The sequence below is a fragment of the Schistosoma mansoni genome, chromosome 2 (genome assembly GCF_000237925.1).
Source record: "Schistosoma mansoni strain Puerto Rico chromosome 2, complete genome".
NCBI lineage: Eukaryota > Metazoa > Platyhelminthes > Trematoda > Strigeidida > Schistosomatidae > Schistosoma > Schistosoma mansoni.
Genome location: NC_031496.1, coordinates 15,537,094 through 15,560,804, shown reverse-complemented (window position 1 = coordinate 15,560,804; position 23,711 = coordinate 15,537,094). Strand labels below are relative to the sequence as shown.

At 33.8% G+C, this 23,711-nt stretch overlaps 1 protein-coding gene across 1 annotated transcript in view; it reads left to right on the top strand.

The window, feature by feature from the left end:
* Smp_128790 (tyrosine kinase) overlaps positions 1-21,982 on the top strand; it is a gene marked incomplete at both ends in the record, with an annotated part of 29,686 nt that extends 7,704 nt beyond the window's left edge. Inside the window, 7 exons of the mRNA XM_018795829.1 lie at positions 3,398-3,474; positions 8,256-8,340; positions 8,895-9,072; positions 11,060-11,400; positions 15,429-15,755; positions 18,755-19,261; positions 20,439-21,982. Coding sequence (XP_018650102.1) covers positions 3,398-3,474; positions 8,256-8,340; positions 8,895-9,072; positions 11,060-11,400; positions 15,429-15,755; positions 18,755-19,261; positions 20,439-21,982 — 3,059 coding nt within the window. The remainder of the gene's footprint in view (positions 1-3,397; positions 3,475-8,255; positions 8,341-8,894; positions 9,073-11,059; positions 11,401-15,428; positions 15,756-18,754; positions 19,262-20,438) is intronic.
* Between the last annotated feature and the right edge of the window lie 1,729 nt (positions 21,983-23,711).

Sequence of the window (23,711 nt, the reverse complement as noted above, 5' to 3'; positions counted from 1 at the left end):
ACTATTTGTTCTTTTGACCTACTGATTACAGGTGGTTCTCTTGAAATTATATCGTTTCGATATTTTAGCTATTCAATAGAGTAGTCTGTAAGAAAGTTAGGTTATTGAGTCACTACTCACACACTAAAATAATGCGTAAATATCTCTGTCTAAATAATGAGCACTAAGACGGTTGTAGTCTGAACTTGAAAAGAAACAATACGGTTGAGCTTTTCTAAATGTTTTCATTTAACCAATGTGCATCTTTCTCTATTTATCAAATCATCTAACCTTAACTATATTTATATTCATGTATCCTAAGGATTCCTCAATTTATATGTATATTTTATCATCTTTAGGATAGTGAACTCTATTAATTTGCCCATATTATTGGTAAATGTGCCAGAATATTTTTCACTCAGATATGATTTTTCTTACACTTAGATGTTTTTATCAGAAATCAAGAGTAACTAATATTCTTGGATTTTAGACTATTCATAATCTTACTAACTACACCATCGATCTGTTGGAATAGATCAAACTTCAGAGTTGCTACTATGTAACAGAATAACTAATCAATAGTCGAGGCATCTTGTACATTTATTAAAGTAATTACACATTTTATTAGATAAGTATTTTACAGTTTCCTTTCTTAACACTGACCTCTTCTGTTTTTTCTCTCGGTAGATTCTCTTAATAATTAATTTATTCGATTCATAAATTTCCCTATTCATGCGTTTTATGACCGCTTCCGCCATTGATTTTTTAAGGTCATTCTTCCATTTTTATTACTATGGTGTTCTGTTCCTCATCTTTCATCTGCAATAATTATTTTATCACTGAGCCATTGTGTACGTGTGTGATTTGGTTATGTTGATGTATAATTTTTTGTAAAATGTAATAATCATAAGCAGAGTGATCCTATATAAAGTGTTGGTCATATGTTAATGGTACTGTGTAGTAAAATTTCAACATTGATTATTCTGTCGTCACCTACGCCTATTCGGCCTCAGTTTACGTATACTAATAGTGTTTCTTCATTTATTTGTCTGACTGTTCGACACTTCACGCCTGTCTACTCTATTTATTTTGATGCATGTTGATTTATGGTATCACTAGTGTCCGCATAAATGAATCGTATCGTGCACTGTTAATTACGAATTTAAGGCATCTACTTTCGTTAATACATTTAAAATCTTTGTTATTATAAGGTTATGGGGAGATTGTTAAATTATAGGCCTCACATTACAGACTGACTTTAGTTAGACAACCAGTGGAAATCAAACAGCATTGACAGTTGGTTTCTCCGAGTATGAAACTTGGCAAAGAGCATCGACGACTCTACTAGATATCGAAATATGTTGTTGAGTGGTAATCTTTGTCGGATTGTGTTTTCTACTCGTTTTTTGTAGCGTTTCACTTCATTCATATACTCTGTTGAATTGTTGAGTAAATATTCAGAGAATAATGGAGACGTACTCATGTATATCGATTTCTCTGTTTGACAGTGTAAGCAATTCCTCGATTAATTTAACCGAAGTTCCAAAAAGGTGTAATCAAAAATAAAGTAGATATATAAAATGAAAGAAATTAACTTGATAGAAGACATTAAATCACCTAAATTTTCATCCGAGAAAAGAGATATATACATTTGTACTTTCGTATTTGTATTTTGAGTGATATATAGAAATTTATTTATTTATTTAAACACATAAATAGTGGTACAAAGGGGCACCAGATACATATGCGCCACACAAACCTCATTTGATTTATGTGAGGGCTGTGATACTTCCCGGGTGCCCAAACCGAAGCAGGTGGTTTTCTTAGGGGGCCACACCGCGAGCCTTCGACCTAAAGGTCTGATCCATAAAACAGTGGAGCATTGTAAGGAGATGTAGTTCCATGGTAGGCGGTGACCAACGATTGGTTCATATGCCATTTGTTCCCTCAGGATAATGGAGCCCATGTGCACCATTGGTTTGGAATCAGGGATTTCCAACTCCCCTAGGTGAACTTTCCGTTTCAACCAACCCGGTTAAAGAGCCAGATATTCGCTTTTTGTCCCCTCAGTTTTGTAAACAACACCCTCGCTGAGAAAAGGCAGTGAGTAGGACTTTCCTGGCAGAGGCTGTATACGCGTGGCTGTGTGAGAACATTTCGAGAGGGAGAGCGGACTCTCCCCACTCTTGGTCGTACCAGGGCATTTAAATCTCGTTTGCAGTGTTTTTTATTGTACTCATAGCTTAAGCAAAATATTGTTTAATCTCGTTAATAAGTTTCACTTTAAGAGTGTATTCAGAAACAATTTTTATTCATACTATGAGCTTTGCAATAGCGCTATCTTAAATTCTTACTTGAATGATTACTTAGTTGTCCATGGCCATAGAAATATGTTAGTATATAATATGCTCAAAGGATTAAGTTGTAGTAATGATATAACATTATGCAGTTTTTTCTATGAGTGCTATTGTGGTGTATGCTACTTTTGTCGACAGATATAAATAGTATTTGGCAGCGGTCAGAAGTGGAATACTTACCAGCAGAAGATTGAGTTGATTGAATTGAAGAGAACAGGAACGGAAACAGAACAATTGTAGTAACAACAGAATTGAGAGAATCATGAAGCATGTAAAGGACAACTGAAGGAATATGTGCAAATAATATATTTAATTTATGATTTTCATATTTTACGAAAACACTGTAATTTTGCATTGATCAACCAATTGGTTTTCCCCACCTTAGTATCGTTCACTGCACTATACTCATAACGAGGATTATGGTCCAAACCAAAAGTGTTCTTAGATGTTAGTTACTCTAACTAAAGCTTTTTTTTAAATAATGACCGTGGTGAACATCACTTTAATTATAAGCAAATTTGTTGTGCTATTTTTAAGTCATCAGATCAGTTAATAGTTGTGTGACTCAATAATCATTTACTGGTTTATGTATTTGTCTGTTAATCATATTTGTGTGAAGGCTGTTAACGATTCCACTCAGCTACTATAGTCCTAACTGGTTGAATTTCGAACATCCAAACCAGTAAGCCGCAACTTTTTACTGAACTTCGATAATACTTAAATGATTTGCTTGTTGATCTTAATTGGTTTCATATGAATTTAAAATTATTGATTTCAAAAGTTATGTTTTTTTAGGAATCTAGTCTTCTTTACAATAACATCATATACGTGAAATAGTATATTCTCTAAGTTCCATGTACCAGTGTAAACTCGCTTTCTAGTTTTCCAATGATTCTAACTTCGTTTATACTTGTCATCTCTACCAGCCTTTTATGACAAAAGCTTAAAACCAACCGATCGAGAATATCCTGTTTAATTAGAATTCTGTATGATGTTGTAAACATGTAATGTTTTCATTTTAGGTTACTTACCTTTATTATTTACGGACTTTTTAATTTCAGGATCAGGACAGTATGGTGTAGTATATGAGGCTGTATGGAAACCTTATAATGTATTAGTTGCTGTGAAAACACTCAAGGTATGAGTTTACCCATTACAATAACATTTTAACTAAATATTGTTTAATAGTTGAGATCATGAGTCAATTAAAGCTAGACCACTATGGAAAACCTGGAAGCGCTGGACGGCTGTTTCGTCCTGTTGTGGGTTTCCTCGGCAGTGTGCGTCCACGACTCATGACTCATGATCTCAACTATTAAAATTACTACAATATCCACAAAAACCCCTTCTGATATTAAATATTCTTTAATTTAATTTTCATTTGGGTAATCCTTTAACTGGTACATATTCTACTCGAGTTGAGTGAATAATGTTGTTTAGATATAAGTTTATCTGTATTAAATTCTCTAATAATGTTTTCAACTAATTCATAGCCTTAAGTTTATAAAAGCCGGTGAGTTCTGCTTTGAGCTACTAGTTGGTAGAGATTTTGGTATCATCTAGTACGTTGTCAACCGTAGCTGTTAACTTGACGCGGTGGTCGGGCTTGCCTATCGTGATGACCCAACCGAGTTATATTGGCTAGGACATATATTCCTGTAGGTTCTACCATGCCAGGCAGGTCGATTGGAAAACGGTAAGACTAAAAGCAGCAACTCGAGGTCTGAGGGCGAAGTCGTACTGCTGACTGTAGATGGGTGTGACAGCAGTAAGGTGTTTCTCTCGGACAACCAGCATCTGCAGTGATGCTCTCTTCTCACAGCACACGAGACCAAGTTGGTCACATTCAAATCATCCCTACACCTCCTAATAACTCTTATCTCCACGACTAACCCTTCTCACGCCCCTTTATCACCTCGCACCGCTAAGGCAAACGATTCGAGTACGCGGAACGTCATTTCTAGTCTCCTGAAACCACGCTATAAAGTACATGTTGGAGCTTTTAACGTCCGAACACTGTGCCAAATAGGACAATAGGTTTCTTTAGCTAGGACTCTAGAATCTTACACCATCGATGTGTGCTGCGTCTCCGAAACGCGCATACAAGATCCGAGTAGCGTCATCCATTTGACCTCACCACATTAAAATAATGAACCAACTCGATTCACGCTTCACGCATCTGGAAGCTCTGATGCTGCTTCCCGTGACCTTGCTGGCGTAGGTATAGCATTGAGTCCTAGAGTAGAACTAGCTCTTTTGGTCTGGATCCCAGTAGATAGTCGTTTGTGCTCTGTCTGACTAAACGGAACAGCAAGGACTCGAAAAGATAGGGACACTCGTCGTTGCCTCTTCGTCGTCTCTGTCTACTCTCCCACGGACTGCAGCTCAGATGATATAACAGATGAGTTTTACAGAAAACTTTCCGACCTTCTCTGGAAAGCTAGGCGTTCTGATGTAGTAATAGTAGATGGTGACTTTAATGCTCAAGTAGGTAAACCAAGCGAAAGGGAAAGACACCTGGGTAGATCCTATGGTGTTGTGGTTCAAAGAACAGATATTGGCGACCGTCTGTTAAAGCTATGCTCAGATAACCGCCTGTTTTTGCAAATACTAACTTTAAGCACAACGAAAAACATCTTTTGACATAGCAACCCACGAATTCGTCCCAACCGTGGATCCAGCTAGATCACATCGCTATCAGCCACAGATAAAGGGGCTCGATAGAACACTGTCGCTCATTCTGGAGCATATGCTTGGATTCAGATCATGCTCTAGTGCGAGCACGTATCTGTCTGCGTCTTACGGGCGTAGGAAAGATGCTGCAAGGAAGCCTCTTAGGGTCCTACTTAATGATAGTCAAGCTAAGAATATATTCAGGAACAACTAGAAAAACAGACAGCCATGTTAGTTGTGCCCACCCCGAGGCAGCGTGGAATGACATCCGAAAAGCTGTGTTCGAAAACTCATCCCACCTGGCTCTGAACATAACGAAGAGCGGAGTCAGATTAAGCGAAGGCTAATAAGAAGCCTACGCAATGATCGTGAACAGTGGTGGGTAGCGAAAGCAAGAGAGATGGAAAAGGCAGCGGCAATAGGCAACAACAGACAACTATTCAGACTTGTTAAAGAAACTGGTATTAGAAACCTAACTATCAGCGAAACTATCTCGGATAAAGATGGACATATCATTCATTCTCAATCCAGGAGATTGGATCGATGGGCAGAACATTTTAGGGATCAGTTTAACTGGCCTTCAGCCACACTTCAGTTACCCACGATCCCCAGTCGTCCTGAATGACAAATTAATGTAAGTCCTCCAACTCTCTAAGAGGTTGAAAAAGCTATAGGAAATCTGAAGCGAGGGAGAGCAGCAGGCCCTGATAGGTTTACTCCTGAGATTTTTAAGGGTGGTGGTCCAGTACAAGCAGCGAGATTGACTGAGGTCTTAGGTAAAATCTGGGAACTGGACGTAATTCCACCTGACTGGTCCCAATCACTGATTGTGCCAGTTTATAAGAACGGACAAAAGTTCTCTTGTGACAATCACAGAGGGATCAGTTTGACTAATATAGTGTCTAAAATATTAGCTTCAATAGTACTTGGACGCCTAAACAAAGCTCGCGAAGAGCAGACTAGAGAAAAAAAGCGGGTTTTCGACCTGGACGTGGTTGTATAGACTAGATACTCTCTCTACGTCAGGTCCTAGAACATAGACACACATTCAGACGTCCCACAATCATAGTATTTTTCGACCTTAAGGCGGCATTTGACTCTGTTAATCATGAGGTTCCGTGGCAGTGTTTGTCACTGAAAGGAGTACCAAAGAAGTACATTGACCTTATAAAGACTCTCTACTGGAATACAACTGGTCGAGTTGGAGCTTATGGCGAACTGTCATCAGAATTGATTACCTCAATTGGTGTTCGTCAGGGCTGTCCACTCTCTCCATTCTTGTTTAACTTTGTCGTTGACATGCTTTTAGAGATAACACTTTCATCATCTAAATCTCCAGGAGTTGAACTTCTACCGGAAGGCTCACTTGTTGACTTAGAATACGCCAATGACATAGTTCTATTTGATGAAGACGCTGACAAAATACAGTCTTCTGACCACTATAAGCAACAATGCAGGCATGTTAGGGATGCGATTCTCCCCCTCGAAGTGCAAAATGTTACTTCAGGATTGGGTTGCATCTACACCCGAACTAATGATAGGGAGTGAAGTAGTTGAGCGTGTTGACCGCTTCACTTATCTCGGTAGTCTCATCAGCCCTTGTGGTTTGGTGTGTGACGAAATCTCAGCACGAATACAGAAGGCTCGTCTAGCTTTCGCCAATTTGCGTCATTTGTGGCGTAGGCGAGATATTCGTCTAGCAACCAAAGGACGAGTTTACTGCGCAGCAGTTCGTTCCCTCCCACTTTATGGCAGTGAAACATGGCCGGTAAGAGTAGAGGATATTCGTAGGCTAATAGTATTCGATCATAGGTGTCTTCGAAGCATTGCTCGTATATCGTGGGACCACCGAGTACTTAATGCAGTTGTTAGGAAACGGGTACTAGGTAAGGATGGCAGATCGATTGATGAAGTAGTGAAACTTCATCAGTTGAGATGGCTGGGACATGTGTTACGTATGCCCAACCACCAACTGCCCTGACGTGCGATGTTTTATGGTGTAGGAGTAGGTTGGAAGAAAGCTAGGGGTATGGCAACTCGAACTGATGTACGTACGTACGTACGAAGTACTACGTTGTGACTGACTGACTTGTCATTATGGCGAATCTCAACAGTCAATGAGGCGAAGTGATTATGTATCGTTATTTATATCTTTCACTTACACCTGAGTTCGGCCTGACAGATCCACTTGAAATGGTATGTACACAAAATAAGTTTAATCCGTGATTATTTATATTACTGTTCATGGGACCGAAGTACAAAGACATGGTTGACTGGTGTTCTTCTTATAAAACAACTACACTGATTTCTTATTGTTTTACTGAATTATTAACGAATCATTCTATTGATGCTTATAAGTGAAATCCTCAATAACCCTGTGCTTGCGTAAAATCAGTAAACACATGTTGCACACAACTACATATTTTAGATTTGTCTACTGTGATCGACTGTCTTACATAAATAACCTAATACCACAAGTTGTGTTACTTAATGGAGTTAGTGTTTTGGTTTATAAACATCTCTTACCCACTTCAGTCGATGAAGCCTTTAGTACGCATTTCGACATTTCTTTTACCCTGCAGTTGGTGGTACGTAAGAAAAATCAAAATAATGTTTTCTATCCTTCTAGAGATTTCACTAATCACAGCCCCACCATGACTGATAGAATCTCATATCTAAATGTGGTGCTTTGTTACACACAACTATTAATTCTTCCATTATATTACTGTTCTTTTACTAAGGATACTTAAGAAATCCTGTTTTTAGCTTTACTGTTTGAGTTTTTACTTGTGCTCGCCAAAATCCTTTAACTCTCCTTCATCGCTTTCCTTATCTTTCAATATATTGTCCTTTTTCAATCCTATTTACGAGCTATATTACTTACAAGTAGTTGTACAGTAATATTTTCTTTTGGGAAGCCGATAAAAGCTCTTTTGCATAAAATACCACTATACCTCTTATCGTAAGCGTGCGTCAAGAATGGTTGAAATGTTATTGTGAAATGATGGAGATATTGTAGTATGTTATTAGTTTGGACTCAACTGTCTGAAATTGGAATTATTCCAACATGTTGATTTTTTTCTAGGTAATATGACGAATATTTTTTGTGTGCCAATAGTTTTTCATTTCCCCCATTTTATTTATGAGTTGACGGTCGTTGAAATGTCCTGTTACAATTAGTTTGTTTTGATGACTTTACTCTAAATAAGTACATGATATATGTTTCCTAAAAATTAATTTTTCCAGGAAAATGTCACAGTTCGTGATGAATTTTTAGAAGAAGCTCGTTTGATGAAAAGTTTAAGACATCCAAATCTTGTGACTTTGTTAGGTAAGTACGCAGAATTTTTGGCTAGTTTTACTATTTTTTTCTTAATTAGTGCCAAATAATCCGAAACATATAACCAAAACTTCATAGTTTACATCATAGACTGATTTTAGTTAATGGCGGACAGTGAAAACTAGGAAGAACTATTTCACTATCAAAACTTTTGATCTTGAGGAAGTCATTTTTAATATTTTCTTTTCAAATACATAGCACTGACTCTAAGGATGTTTTACTTATTATTTATTTATTATTATTTATTTGAACACATAAACATCGGCACAAAGAGGCACCAAATGCATATGAGCCACACAAATCATTCGATTTATTTGAGGTTTGGGATACTGCCTGGGTTCCCTAAACCCAGTTTGTGTTGACTTGACACCATTTGTAAGCTGTTTTTGCAGTAAGTGTAAGCTTAACACATTCTCCATGAATGTGTTGTCATTAATTACTGTCAGATGATGCATCATTTATTAGACGTTCATAATTCATTCTTTTCATTGATCATTACAGCTACAAGCTACTTGTGATTTTTCTTTTGAATTTTTTCTCTAAAGGTGCATGTACCCGGGAACCACCTTATTATATTGTTACAGAATTTATGTGTAATGGGAACTTGTTAGATTATTTACGTACACATCCTAGAACAGAATTAACACCTTCAGTTTTATTGCATATGGCAACTCAAGTAGCTAGAGGTATGGCTTATTTGGAACAACACAATTTTATACATCGGTAAGTTTTTTGTTGTTGTTGTTGTGTTTTATGTTCAATTCATGATTTTTCATGCCACAGGTTTTTTTTTATTTTTATTTTTAACTTAAAACTGATTTTACTCACTTCGTGTTGATACTATCTTGTTTAAAATTAAATAAAAGTGAGCTGATATATTACTAAATAATGACTATCACTCATAATCATGATTTAGTTTTCTGTTCATTCATCTGTGTTAACCTTTATGATTAGGCCACGGTTGGAAACCTGAAAGTACTGGACTGTTTAAAATACTCCAATCTCCACAGATCCCCATACTGATGATAATCATGTGCTCACTAGTGACTAGCTTCAAGATGAATTTCCTGGAGTTCTAGTGAGAAGCTGTGACCAATGGAGTCCGATCCGTTTTGGGTGTGAGATAGTTATCCATCTCAGGCAATGTATGAAAGATCGCTCAAGATCATGAATCGATCAAAGTTAGACATTGAGACTGCTGAATGCTATAATTTCAATTTAGTAATAGTTATTCACTTATTGTATTAATATTTATTTATAACCAGATCGTTTATGGTTTTCATTGATGAACTTATCATGTTTGATCTATACTAACTGTGATAATTTTAAAGTATACCTAGTTTATATTTATCCGAAATATCGTTTGACTTTTAAAATAGTTATTATGAGTTAGTAAGATAAATTATTATTTCAGATGTATAATATAATTTATGGTTAATTAGTACAGATATGCTACAGATTTGTATTATAACTTTGTTATTAATATGGAAGAGTTATTGAAGTTTTATGGAAAGAGCATTATATATGACGTGACATTGTACTTTCTCCAAAGGTTTATCACGTATAACGTTCTCGAAATAAATTATAAACTTCATATTCTATACGTGACATAAGCATTTTTTTTTAGCTTAAATATATCATAATCATACTGTAAAAGTGAGTTTTTTTTCTTAACTTTGATTTTTTTTCCATTCAGCTAAATCGTACAGTCTAGTTAACATGTCTTAATTTTTCTAGTAAATAGAATTTCCCATTTTGTCACTTGATCCTAGTTATTATACATTCATTATTTAGCGGTGTACAATAACAAATGAAATAATAGTACCCTTACATATTGTCTTAATACAATCATTTAAATGATACAGTGGTTAATTTTTCTTTCTGATCGGTTTAAAATTATGACACAAGTATCAATCACATGTTATTCCGAACATCTTAGTGGTACAGTAAAAATTTGAATTGAATGAAAAAAGTAATGGAAAGGATTATAACAATAGCTCAATAAAGTTGGAAAACCCTGCTTCCAAACCAATGATACATATGGGCTCCACGCTCTTGAGGGAACAAATGACGTATGAACCTATTGTTAGTCACCGGCTACGATGAGACTGCATCTTCTAAAATTGCTCCACTGTCTTGTGGATTAGACCTCTAAGTCAAAGGTTTAGGGAGTGGCCCCCCAATAAAAACCATCTACTTCATTTTGGGCGCCCGATCAGTATCACAGCCCTCACACAATTATCATTTATTAGCTGTTTTGGAAATGTTCACAAGATTTATAATTAGTGTCCAGTGATTAATCCTTCAATTCACATGTAATCAGTATCATAAATTGTTTGTTTTCTTGCAGAAAATGACCAGCATTTCAATGCAAACAATCTTTCGTGTTGAGAAACATTACTGTTCGTCATATTAACAGTTTATTATGACTCGAATTGATAATGTTATTTAGAATGAATTTAACTGTTAGATAAATAAATTTAAGGTCGAATTTTTCTTATTCATTATCCTCTGTTTGTGTGTTTTCCTAGAAGCTTGTTATTTTAAACACACTTGATAAATGTGTGGTTGAACTTAAATTTAATTCAATGATGACATGATTATCTAGTTTAACTTCTGCTGAATACATGAATTCGTTATTATGAATGTTATCTGTTGTATCCTAACAATTTGTTTTCTTTTTATTAAAATGTTTTTCTTTACTGTATAGTGATTTAGCAGCCCGCAATTGTCTAGTTGGCACACAACATACTATTAAAGTTGCGGATTTTGGTTTAGCTCGTTGTATAGAACGTGATCTTACTTATCGAGCTCATGAAGGCGCTAAATTTCCTATAAAATGGACAGCACCAGAAGGTTTAGTCTATAATTTATTTTCAACTAAATCAGATGTATGGGCATTTGGTATATTATTATGGGAAATTGCAACCTATGGGAAAACACCATATCCAGGTGTTGAATTACAAGATGTTTATGTTTTATTAGAAAGAGGTACTCGAATGCTTTGTCCTGAAGGTTGCCCTGAACCAGTTTATGAACTCATGTTACAGTGTACGTTTTATTGGTTGTTCCACCAATTAATTAAGTTATTTTTTGATTATGTAACTTGAATAATTATGTTTTCTTCTCTTGCATTAGTTATCTTTTGATGTAGGGTACACGTAAAGCTTTTTATTCATTTGTATTTCTTTAACATCAGTGTTAAGTGAATTAAATAGCGTAGGGCAGTATTCCAGTTCTCACAAAAATCGTATGATTTGTATGGCGCATATATATTTGGTTCCTCCTTGTACCAATGTTTATATGTTTAGACAAATAAAATAGTGTAGACTGTTTTCAGTTTGCTAGGTTAACTATATTTTTTGCTTCGGTTATTTCTCAATTATACGGTCCTTACACTAAGTTATTTTTCATGTAACTGTGATCACTATCGGGATCACTTTTAACAGATATTTTTCGAGCTTAGTGGAGCAATAGACCTCTCTAAAATGTAGATCAGCTAGTAGTTTATGGTCGTTGCATAGACGACATTTTCATAGTATTTATGAGTAACATGGTAATATAAATTAATATAATGATAAATTCAATAAAACTCGTTCATTCATTCGACTGTCTGTAGGATTTACTGAGTCAGAAATGTACATTCATCGTGCACCTATTTTGATGTAGAGATCGGAGTCCTGGTCCCTATGTGTTTCTCAGTACGCTCACTGCATAGAATTTCCATTGTTTCTAATAGAGACTCTAGTGAATAGATATGAGAGATCCAATGTTATCATGAATTTATTTTCGACTGCCATCTTTCTTATCAACAAACTCTAAAACTAGTCTTTTAGGTTATGCTTAATGATTTTTTGGCCAAATACGTTTAGAAGTTGTGCTAGTTATTTCTTTATTACATGATACGAAAAATTGATTTTGTCTTGGTCAGGTTAGTAAGGCAAGCCGTGTCTGCATAGTTTCGACAAACGTTTTTTTCAATCTAGTGGTCCTAACAATTAAAAAAAAGGCAGAATGTATGTTTCTACCTCTTCTATATGTATTTAAGGGTTTATTTTCAGTTGTACAACTAATTACACCGGACACAATTAGTCAATTTTGTCTTTGGATTTCTGAACATGATCCTTCATTATTTAGAAAACAGTCACTTAAGATGGGTAACAGTTCTATATTAATATATTTGAAAAAAAAACAGGGCATCAAGTTGACTTGAATGAAGTTTCTTTGAGCATTTTGTCATGGTACATTTCTACTAGTTATTTTTTGTGTTTAATGGTTAATAAGTTAATGTGGGAATCGTATTTGGTTTTGGAATAATTTGTCAACTTATTAAAGGTACAACAAATCTAGTTTTCGTTCTGCCTAGTGTTTGCACAAAACTATAAATTATAGTCATTAACTACTCAGTGTTTATTTCCTCTATAATATCCACTGCTGATTAACAAATAATACATACAGTTGTTTTGTCTTAAGAAGCGAAATAACGTTTGTCTGCAACCAACCTTTCTCTTCATACTACAAATGAACTTTGTGTTCGAACCCATCTTAAACAGGCCGATTATACCACTAGCCATCACACAAAAAGCACCATTCTAAATCAAGTACATACGCCTATGCTTGGAGAATTATTATTATTTATCTATAATGTCTAATAACCAATGACTACCTTCGACAGTTGGTAGATTTCGGCTTCTATGAATAAAATAAATTATTTTCAAGTTAAATAGATTCATGTATATTTACTAGAACAATACTAATAGGTTAAATCTGATGATAAATAAATGTGTTTGCTACTTATTGTCGGCTGAAAATAACCATTCATTGATCACTTAGCTGGTTGTAATTTCTCTGTTGCACTGAATGATTCATATGTCTGAGGAATTTCACATTTGTCTTATTATTACCATTATAATAATTATTAGACACATTTATTCAACTATTAGCCTTGTTTTAGGTACACACTTTCGTTTGCTGTCATTTTGCTTTTCAACAAATACTTTTATCTTTATTTCCTTGTTTTTATGTTTTCTCTGTCCAAGTGGAGATAAGAGGAAATATTGTGTGTATCTCCTAACCGTTACTACTAGTATTATTTCTTTGTTATTTTAAGGAAAAACGAACAAACAAATGTCATATGTGTGTGAATAAATAGCGGTTCTCATTGTATATTCATCCTTCTACTAAATAATTAGCTTTTCTAATATCTTTCGTTATATCTCTCTCCCTCTTTAAATGTATTTTGTTAAGTTTTCATAGTTTATCATTAATTCATTGATGGGATCATTGAATTGCTTATGTTTTACTCCTAGCTGCACTCGATCAATTCTGTTCGACAAAAATTAGGTTACTTGTGTAACGCATTTTCATCAAACCCTTATTATTATTTTCTTTTCGCTAATTATTAGTTTGTTGGCTTCTTACCCTCGAGACATAGATATTATTTACTTGTAATAATTTGATTATTACCGGTCAAGGGTAATTATTGAAATACATAAATATATATATATATATATGGTACTGATAACTCATTGGTTAATATTTTCAACCTCAATCTTAAACCTACACTATCTACTTCGGTCCAGATACCTTAGTGTATTGTCATCGAGTTTTACATGATCAAATTGTCAGAGTACATAAACTTGAAAATCACACCACTTAAGAATAAATATGATAGTTTTAAAAAGTAATTGCACAAATTTCTTTCTTTTTTTGTATTGTATTCATTTTGTTTGTTTAGAGAATCAACAATAAATGCATGTAGAATAAAAATATAAATTTGCAAATCATCATAAGGGTATTGATATAGTTAGTCAAGATGTTTAATAGACGATAATTCAATGGTTTTCAAAGGATTCGTCGACTTGCAAACTTATTGTATTACATACTGTAACATAATTTGTATTTAATAAGCAGATAAACAAGTTTAAGTATCCGAGAGATCATAAAATAACATAACAGGAATCCTGCTGTTCTCTTATTCATTCATTCAATTATCACTACTTAATCTTATGAAGAAGGTATAAAAGTGAAATACCTGTTATTGTATTACACGTAATTTAGTAATTATTCATAACCTTCCTAACAAGAAACTATATAGAGCTTACATAAGAATCGATCAATCACTGAGTAGTGACTAGTGTTATGTTTGTGTTGCTTGAATAGCTCAGTGGTAACGTCTCAGATTGAAGCTAGGCACTGTGTGTTCAAATCCCATAAGTAGCAACAGTCTGCCCAAGATAATAAATACTTCATATTCAAATCTGCCCCCCCCCCAACACGAAACATAATTGCAGGGCTTCTCACCGACTGCCTTAAACCATTTAATAGAATTGTAGCTTGGTTTCAAAATCACCACAGGTTTTGATCCTAAGATGATTTTGATAATGAAAATAGTCGTTTATTCAGTTTGATTCGCTATAAATGTATATTTCTTGAAATTCCTAAATGAGTATTAATTCAGACTTTTCACTCATCATTTTTTCGATTTATATTTCTCTTATTTTCTTTTGTACCAAAGTTAGATATTACTATTATTATCATCATTATTTCAACTTCTATGTATTTTGACCATCGTTTATTGTGATAATTTTGTCCGTCACTTTAATGATGATGATGATGATGTCACATGTCAGAAGTTAGCTCAATGTTCATTTTGTTTTGATTGACTGATATTGAATAATGTATCAGATAGTTCATTCTTCATCGATTTTGTAGTTTATTCGCACATAAAATATTATGAGAATGAAGTTAATCTGTTGGTTTTGAGTAGGATAACAAACATACTGCATAAGATTTATTAATTGTAGTTTTTCCGTTTACTCTTTACATTCATAGAACTAAATATAGAGTTCACTAAGTGTATGGTTCCTGTTAAAACATTTTTTACCAAACTAATGAATCACTTAACTTTTGTTCTCTGAAACAAGTTTATTTTAGCACATAAACATTTCACATTATCTGACATTTCCATTGATGTTTGATACTATAACCGATCAGTCTCTCTTTTTGGCATATATACATCCTGTGCAGATAGTCTTGATGTATTGTTTTTTCATACTAATATTTACCTTTTTTTTCAGGTTGGCAATGGCTTCCAGAACAACGCCCACCATTTTCTGATATATTGAATCAATTGGAATCTATGCCAACTAATTCTACAATGGAAGAAGAAGAAGAACAAATTGATTTTGATATAACTTCTACTACATCATCGTCATCGTTATTATTAAATAACAACGAAATAAAGGTGATCAACTCTAGTGAGTCAAATAGATCCATTAAGCATCCACCTAATATTGCGTATCCCCGACCACCACTGCCTCCTAGACCACCCCCACCAAGAAGAAGTACCAGTTGCGACTATTTAATTGATGAGAATGATGATAATCAATTTGATATGATTAAAGGTTAGTTAAAGTTTTGTTATTCTTTGAATGTTGCATGCATTTTGAAACAGTTTGTTAATTTGATTTTGATTAAAGTATTCTGGTTTCAGTCTTTTTGTCACACGTTCCAAATCCTACTCCAACTACTTCAATTCAGTCAGTTGGATAATGTCACTAACTAACCCTCACATCTAAAAATTGACCGAAACTTAATTACAAAATTCTGCACTGTTGGGCAAACGGGTTACTTCTGTTTGTATTGCTGTTGTTGTTTTGTGACATTTTCAGTTAAGGTGATTTTAATTGAGTGCTGATACTTGGGTAGGATTTTGTTACTTGGACCGTATAACATTATGAGAAATAACAAATGAGACTATGTGATTGTTAGTGTTCAAGTTATTGAACTTTTATTCTGACTGATTTTACTGAATTATTCTGACATTATTTTTGAGTATTATCAATTCACTAAAAGCCATTAACTTCGTTGTAAGAACTACTTAAAATTGACCATCATAATTTTTAACAAGTTTAAGATATATTATCTCTTAACTACACCATAACTTACTCTCCCAGACTTCTTTGAGACTCAAATTTCTTTTGGATAAGTTCTTTTCCTCTAGCCTTGTTTACACATCATGAAGTATAGGTTGTTAAGTTCTTTTTGTAAGAAGAAACTTTCGTCATTCATTCTTTTAAACATTATGTCATTGATAATATGCTGTCATAAAATAGTTCATGTAATAATTACTATTCTACAAACTCGTTTTTATCATATAATTTCTGAATAAAGTAAAGTAGTTTTGTTACCTCTTCAAGTTTTACACATTGTCAAGTATATACTTCAGCAAACAATTGAATAAATACTTAATCTGATGAATTCTATTTTGATCTTGTAATTTACTACAAACTTTAGTGAATCATTCAAATAATAACTATCTTTCAAAGAAAATATTATTCATTCAAATATAATTGGTTTTATGTATTTATTCATTTATTTATTCACACAAATATTAATACAAGGAAGCACCAAATATATATGTGCCACACTTGACCATTTCATTTATGTGAGGAATATGATACTGCTCGGATGCCCAAACCGAAGCAGGTGGTTTACTTAGGTGGCTACTCTCCGATCCTTAGACCTACAGATCTAATCCACAAGACAGTGGAGCAATTTTAGGAGATGCGGTCTCATCGTAGCTGTTGACCAACAATAGGTTCATACGTCATTCGTTCCCTCAAGATTGTGGAGCCCATATGTATCATTGGTTTGTGATCAGGGTTTTTCAATTCATCTAGATGGATCCTCTGTATCCACCAACTCGATTAAAGCTCCTGACATCTTATTTTCGTCTTTTGGATCTCGTAAACAACACTCGTGGTGAGAAGTCAGTGATTAAGTTTCCCCTTGGAGTGGCTGTATACGCGTGGCCATGTGAGAGCATTTTGAGAAGGGGAGCTGACTCTTCCCACTCTCTGTCGTACCAGGGTATTCAGGGGCAGTTTAGATAATATTTTATATTTAATCTTCCTAAAACTATCAACATAAAATAATAAAGGATAATTTTGTAATATCTTAATAAGTAAAAATGTTCTATCACCGTACACACACATTGATATCTCACACAAGTCAGATTGCGCAACGTAAGATTAGAATGTTTTAACCAATTTCGATTTTCATTGTACTAAAAATATTCTGCAGCGTTTCCTTTGCACTATTAAATTTGTATTAATTTTATTTCGGTTGTTTTTTATCTACTCTGAAGAAGTGGCTGGAACTAAGCCAGGAAAAGTCAGAAATTCAAATTTCTACTTTTATTGAGATTTCATAACTGTCTCTTTAATTCATTATTAACTTTCCATTCAATGCTCAATTTATTCGAAACCGCGACGATTGACACTTGTTGTTATTATCGGTTCTATCGACCAGTTCTAGTATAATGATTTCTGACTAATTGTGTTCGTTCTCATATACTTGAATTCGCCTGTCTTTGGAAATAATTTCTCAAGTTGAATGCAAATATATTCAGATAGTCAGTTAAAAAGAATAAACATTTACCTACTATCACTATTCCTAGTAATTGACTTTTCAAAAGTACTCTCATTTGTTTTTTTTGACTGTTTTCTTCTCGTTTCTCACTATTATTGATATTGTTGTCTTTGTTCTATGTCTTTTGTCTCTTCTTCTGTCTTGTCGATATATAATGTGACAACAGACATGAATTGTAACACATTTGTGGAGACTGTAACAGATGATACGCAGAAGTTCACTTGGTTAGTAGTCGTATTCGTGTGCATATAAGTCAGTAAATATTTCTGAATTGTCTGTTTTTACTGGAATTTAATCATTCATCATTACTTTTTTGAAGTTATGATGTACTATCAAGTTTTGCGGAGTTATTTCTCTCTTTCAAATAAAGAGATTGTATGAAAATACGTAACATATTGTTTATCATAGATTTGAACAATTGTTTGACTGTACTCAGCTCGGAACAACAGAATCAGCGGGATAGTTATTATTTGTCACAGTTTGCAAACTCTAAGTTGAACTGTTTAAAGCAAATGTGACTATTGTCGTTTAGTACCTAAAAAAACTACTGTCAAAATTTTCCTGTTTTATCAAACAAACACATCATAACAGTTCCTATGGTGTAGTGACTACGCTATCGTATATTTTCATAAAGTCCTCACTAAAAACTTCATATTTTTCTAACTGACATTAGTTTATTAAATCTAACTTTAAATTCTTAAACTATCAGTTAATAGAACAATGCCTTAGTCCTTCGAACGTTCGAATTCTCATTATACTGAGTTATTAATAGTTTGAACCCTATTTCGTTAACTTTATTTTGGACAGCCAGATAAAATGTCTTTCATTAGACCCAGAAGTAGTCAAATTCACAGAAGCATATTTGATTAAGTTGCAGCATAAATTCACTAGTTAACATAAATCCATAATATTTTTTACACATATTTTTATTCTTGGGTCATCATTTCGTTTACTCTTATATCTTTTTCAGAGGATTGTAAATCTGATTTAGGTAGTGATATACCAGTAAATGCTATGAATAATAATAAAAATAATGTTAGCCACAAATCTCATAGAGGTATATTTACAAGAAGTTTTAAAAATCCCCTTTCGAAACAATTACATATTGGTGATCTAAGTACTGATGAGTTTGGTACTGCTGAAAAAGATCTGCCATTTACAAACTCAGGATCTCTCGGGCGTAAAAGAACTGCACCGCGACCACCAAGACGTACTACACCAGTTAAACCGTTGAATTTCTTAACTGACTTCAATTTACTAGAAGATAATAACTGTGTTTGCCCGAATCCCTATCGGGATGACTTTGATCATGCACCACTCCCACCCCCACCAGTTCACCTTGATTCTAGTCATCATCAAATACATCAAACCCGATCACAACAACATCCTCGTCCAGCACCACAGTCTAATAATGGTTCACTATCAAATAACTCGAATTCAACACCATTTTCAGTGCCATCAGTTATGAGTAGTTCTGGTATGTAAATTATCTTATCAATTTACTAATTATATTTATGCTATAATTTGTGACGTTCGTTATTCTATGTGATATCGATTGCTTTTTTTAAAACATGTTAAAATAAATTTTCGGGTTTACGTAGTCAATATGTAGAAATATTTCCGAATTTACTTATTGGGATATTAGTATGTTTGGGAATATGAATGATAACTTGGTGATTTTAAACAGTCATGGTCAGCCGGAGACCCGAAAGATTTTGATCTGATTTCATGTACTATCGGGAGTGTTTAGATTGTTTAGGAGTGCCAAAATAGAATGAAACAGCTATCAGACAGTATTTTACTCCGGGTTAGTTAGTTGCTCGGGATGGACAATGAATGTCTGCATAGGTTTAAAGGTTCGTCAGTCGACGTACAGCGTTCCACTCATTATTATGTGCCTAGCCTTTAGCATCACCTACTCAGTATTTCTGCTGCACGCAGGTAATACGTCAATAACATTCTAAAATACTTAAAACGTGCTTATTTCATTAACTGGCAGCAGGAATATTTCAATTCCTCTAAATAGTGCAAAATAAGTTACTATGCAACGTATTTGTCTTTTGATAGATGTCTGTATTTTGTTTTCTCCAACGATGTTACTTTTAATTTTGTACTAATGAAGATGACTTAAATTCTTCCAAATTCTTCCAGAGTCGTTAGCAGGCTATAGTTTGTATAAGTGCATGTTCCATGCAGTTTAATGTTGGAGGACTCAAACTAGCCCATTTTTAGCCAATCAGCGCCAGAAGATAGATGAAGAAGACTCTAGAATATTCTTGTACATAAATTATAAATTTACTAACAGTTTTTTTTCACTACAACTGTTATTTTCATTCCACTCGGTTTATTTGGACTATGATCTCGTTCCTGTTCAACCGTCCTGTGATTTAGAGAAATGTTCAGATGAAGTGAAGTGTCCGAAAAATACTAAGTAATAAGAGTAGCTGGCTCATATAAAGAGAGGTTTTAAGAAGAGTCGATGACAATATGAAATTACTTGTCTTCCTGCATACTCTAAACTGCCTCGTATTCTATACTAAAGCAATAACAGTAAATATAAATAGTCTTTCAACTGAGTACACTTCTAGAGAGGAGTACCTAGTAGATTGTAATTTTACTATGATTGTTTTCATCCTTTTTCTCTTATATTACAGCAATTTTCCCATCTTCTCGTCAGTTTTCATATGTGGATCCCATTCCATTAGATAACAGCCTGACCAGATCAATTTGTCCTGACCGTCTAATATCACCGCTTGCTCCTCCCACACCAAGTAAACATGTTCAGCTTTCTTCAAAGTCACCAGCTTTATCAAAATCCACTGTAAATTCAGATTTATCTAACAAAACTAATCCCGTTGTAGATGATTGCCACAATAAGCGCAGTATGGATTCTAATTTTCTTAATGAATCTTATTCAGGGAATAATGTTTCATCTAAGCCAAATGTTCATCCTACCAATATATCATCGTCTGTCTTTCAAGAGGAATTACGAGATAGATTAAAACAACATTCTCAACAGCTTAAAAGTTCATCTCAGCAGAAACCGATTACACCTAAAACTGTACCAAATAATTCACCTTGTAATGTTACTAATTCAGTGATGTGTAATCAGGAAAAAAGTGATTCAAAATCATCGGTTTCTAATTCTTCCCCTTACTTCACTATCCCCCGATTAAGACCACCACCACGCTCTGCGAATCCACCTCTAATATCTTCTAATAATACTTCTGGATCAAGTAACAATCAAATGTCGACACGTGGAAAAGTGGAGCCTCCACATTGTTCTTCAGAATTGATCCGATCACTTGCATCGACCCAGATCAAAAATGATAATGCTTCTAATTCAACTGTCACCACGACCAGCAAGTTGCCCACAAATATCAATAGTAATAATAACAATTCCCCAAAACCTCATTTCAAAAGGTCTGAAAATGAAATCTCTGATAAATTATCGGATATAATACAAAAGCGTTTAAGTTGGACTGGTCCAACTGATGATAATTCAGCTGGTAATCAAAAGCGGTCTCAACGATTATATCTACCTACCATACTTTCTACATCATCTACAGCATTGGACGAGACTAATGGTAATAATCACTGTGTTCCACCAACAAAATACCACTTGAAAAAGCATTTATCAAATATTTTAAAGGAGTTAGAACGTTTGATTCGTATGAATGATAAAAAAATTCCTGGAAATATTACTTCCTCTCCTTCCTCCGCTGCCATTTCATCATCATCGTCTACTTCAAATTTAGAACAGTTAATTGAGTTAGCTGATCAAATGGAAGCATGTCGACTTAGTTGTTCTGCATATATTGATCAGGCCACATGTTCAGCTCGAGCAAAATTTAATTTTCGTGATCGATTCTCATGTTTACAAACATTTAGCAGTTTATTACGCTCTAAAAGACTCGATTCTATTTGTAATAATAATACTAGTAATCTAAGTAAGTACAATAAAAATAATACGAATTTATTAAAAGACGCAGAGAATGCTATCAAAGAAATTATTAATGATTTAGACAAACTAACCGATAATGTAAATACAACATTAACATTAGAGACGACATTGAATAATTCAAATTTCCCAGAACATAAACCTAATTCAAATTTAGCAACATCTAATCAGTCCAATTTAACTTGTACAGAAAATCTTAGTATTACTGACAATAGAAGCGCTACAGTTTTCACTTGATTTCTTTACATCTATTTGCATATTATTATTATTATTATTAATATTTCTGGTTAATATTGGGGGATTTTACAACGAAATTTATTGTTTACCTGTTTCCCACATCTCCAGGATGATAACGATAGTCATATATACATATATATATATATATATATATATATATATATATATATGATTGTGTAATTACTGCATTTTACCTCCAACTATCATTCTTTGTTTGCTTTTCTCTGTGGATTTAGACAAATTCCTCTTTTTTTATGTAAATGTTTACAAATTGAAAAATCTGGTTTCCTTTTTGTTTTATCTACATAGTTTGGGTGTTTTTCTTCTCATTCCTTCTAATCTTCGAACTATTCAATAGCCCATGCATTAAAAAGTGTATTAACTTGTTTGTTTGTGTTACTTCAGTTTATTTCCTTTTTTGTATTCATCTTTTTGTGTTTTTACATACTCATGTATTTCCAGAATAGACAAATCAGTCAACCTTTAACACAACTCTTTAACCCACGCTGCTATTCATCTGGAATACATGTACTTCGCTCCTTCCTTTGATTTCTTTACTATCTAAATGAATATATATGTACTTATTTCAGCGCACATCTTAATTTATACTGTTGTAAATAAAATGTTTTGCATTGTTTTTTCGTTCTTTCAATGTTCAGTCATTAATTTTATTACTATCATTATTTAATTTTCCCTTCTTTGTAGTATTCTTCACCAATGTTCCAATAATATTCTGTAGTATATCCCTTGCGATTTGGTATCAAAAATGATTATTTTTTCAATAGAAAGCAATGTTTTTTTCTTGCTCCGTCAGAAATAAAAAGTTTTGTGTCTGTTCCCATATTCAACTACATGCGCACAAATTTCCTCAATCATTTGAGTTCCAGGTGAAATTATAAGGTTGATCAGTTAATATGAACATTTATTTGTTCATTTGTATAATTTTATTCTGAGATCTGTTTATTTTCCCTTAATTTATCCTGCTATCCGTGTATTTTATTTGTTCCCACTATAATCCTGTATCATTGTTGGTGCGTATTTTGATTACTTACTTTAGATTCTCTGTCCTGTTACATGGTATCTTCCTGCTTATTCTTTATTATTCACCCCCTCCCCCACCTATAATCCCTGCCTAACTGTGATCTCTGTGAAAAAATAATTACCATATTTATAGTACCGTATTACCCTATTTTGTTCTTAACAGCTTACTACTTCTCTTCATCCTTCCTGTTTTTCTAATCCTTCACTCCATGTATTTGTTTTCTATGGAGTGTTATGGATCTGGTCATATTCATGATGCAATTAAGAATTGTCATCATTATTATTATTACTATTAGTAAGATTGTAATCTAATGATCAATATATAATAATTTTGTTTACAGTATTTGATTTTTTGTGTAAATATAGGATGACCTATGCACGCAGATTGCACGTATGTTCATTCAATATTTTTTGACTGATTTTTAATTAGGTCAACAACAGTACGTAACAGAAGATATATAAGTTCATGTTTAGAAAATGTACTTTTTCAGAAAAAAAGTAGGAAATTAAATGCTTCTCACTATTTTCGACAATAGAAAACAAAAACTTATGCGATAATGTTTTGTATGCCAATTTCAAATCTAAAATTATCTCCAGAATAAACATTGTCACTTTCTTATTAGCTCTACTTATTTCTATGTTATAAGCTATGCAGTTTTTATTGAAAGTTCGTTTCTGTACCTTTAAG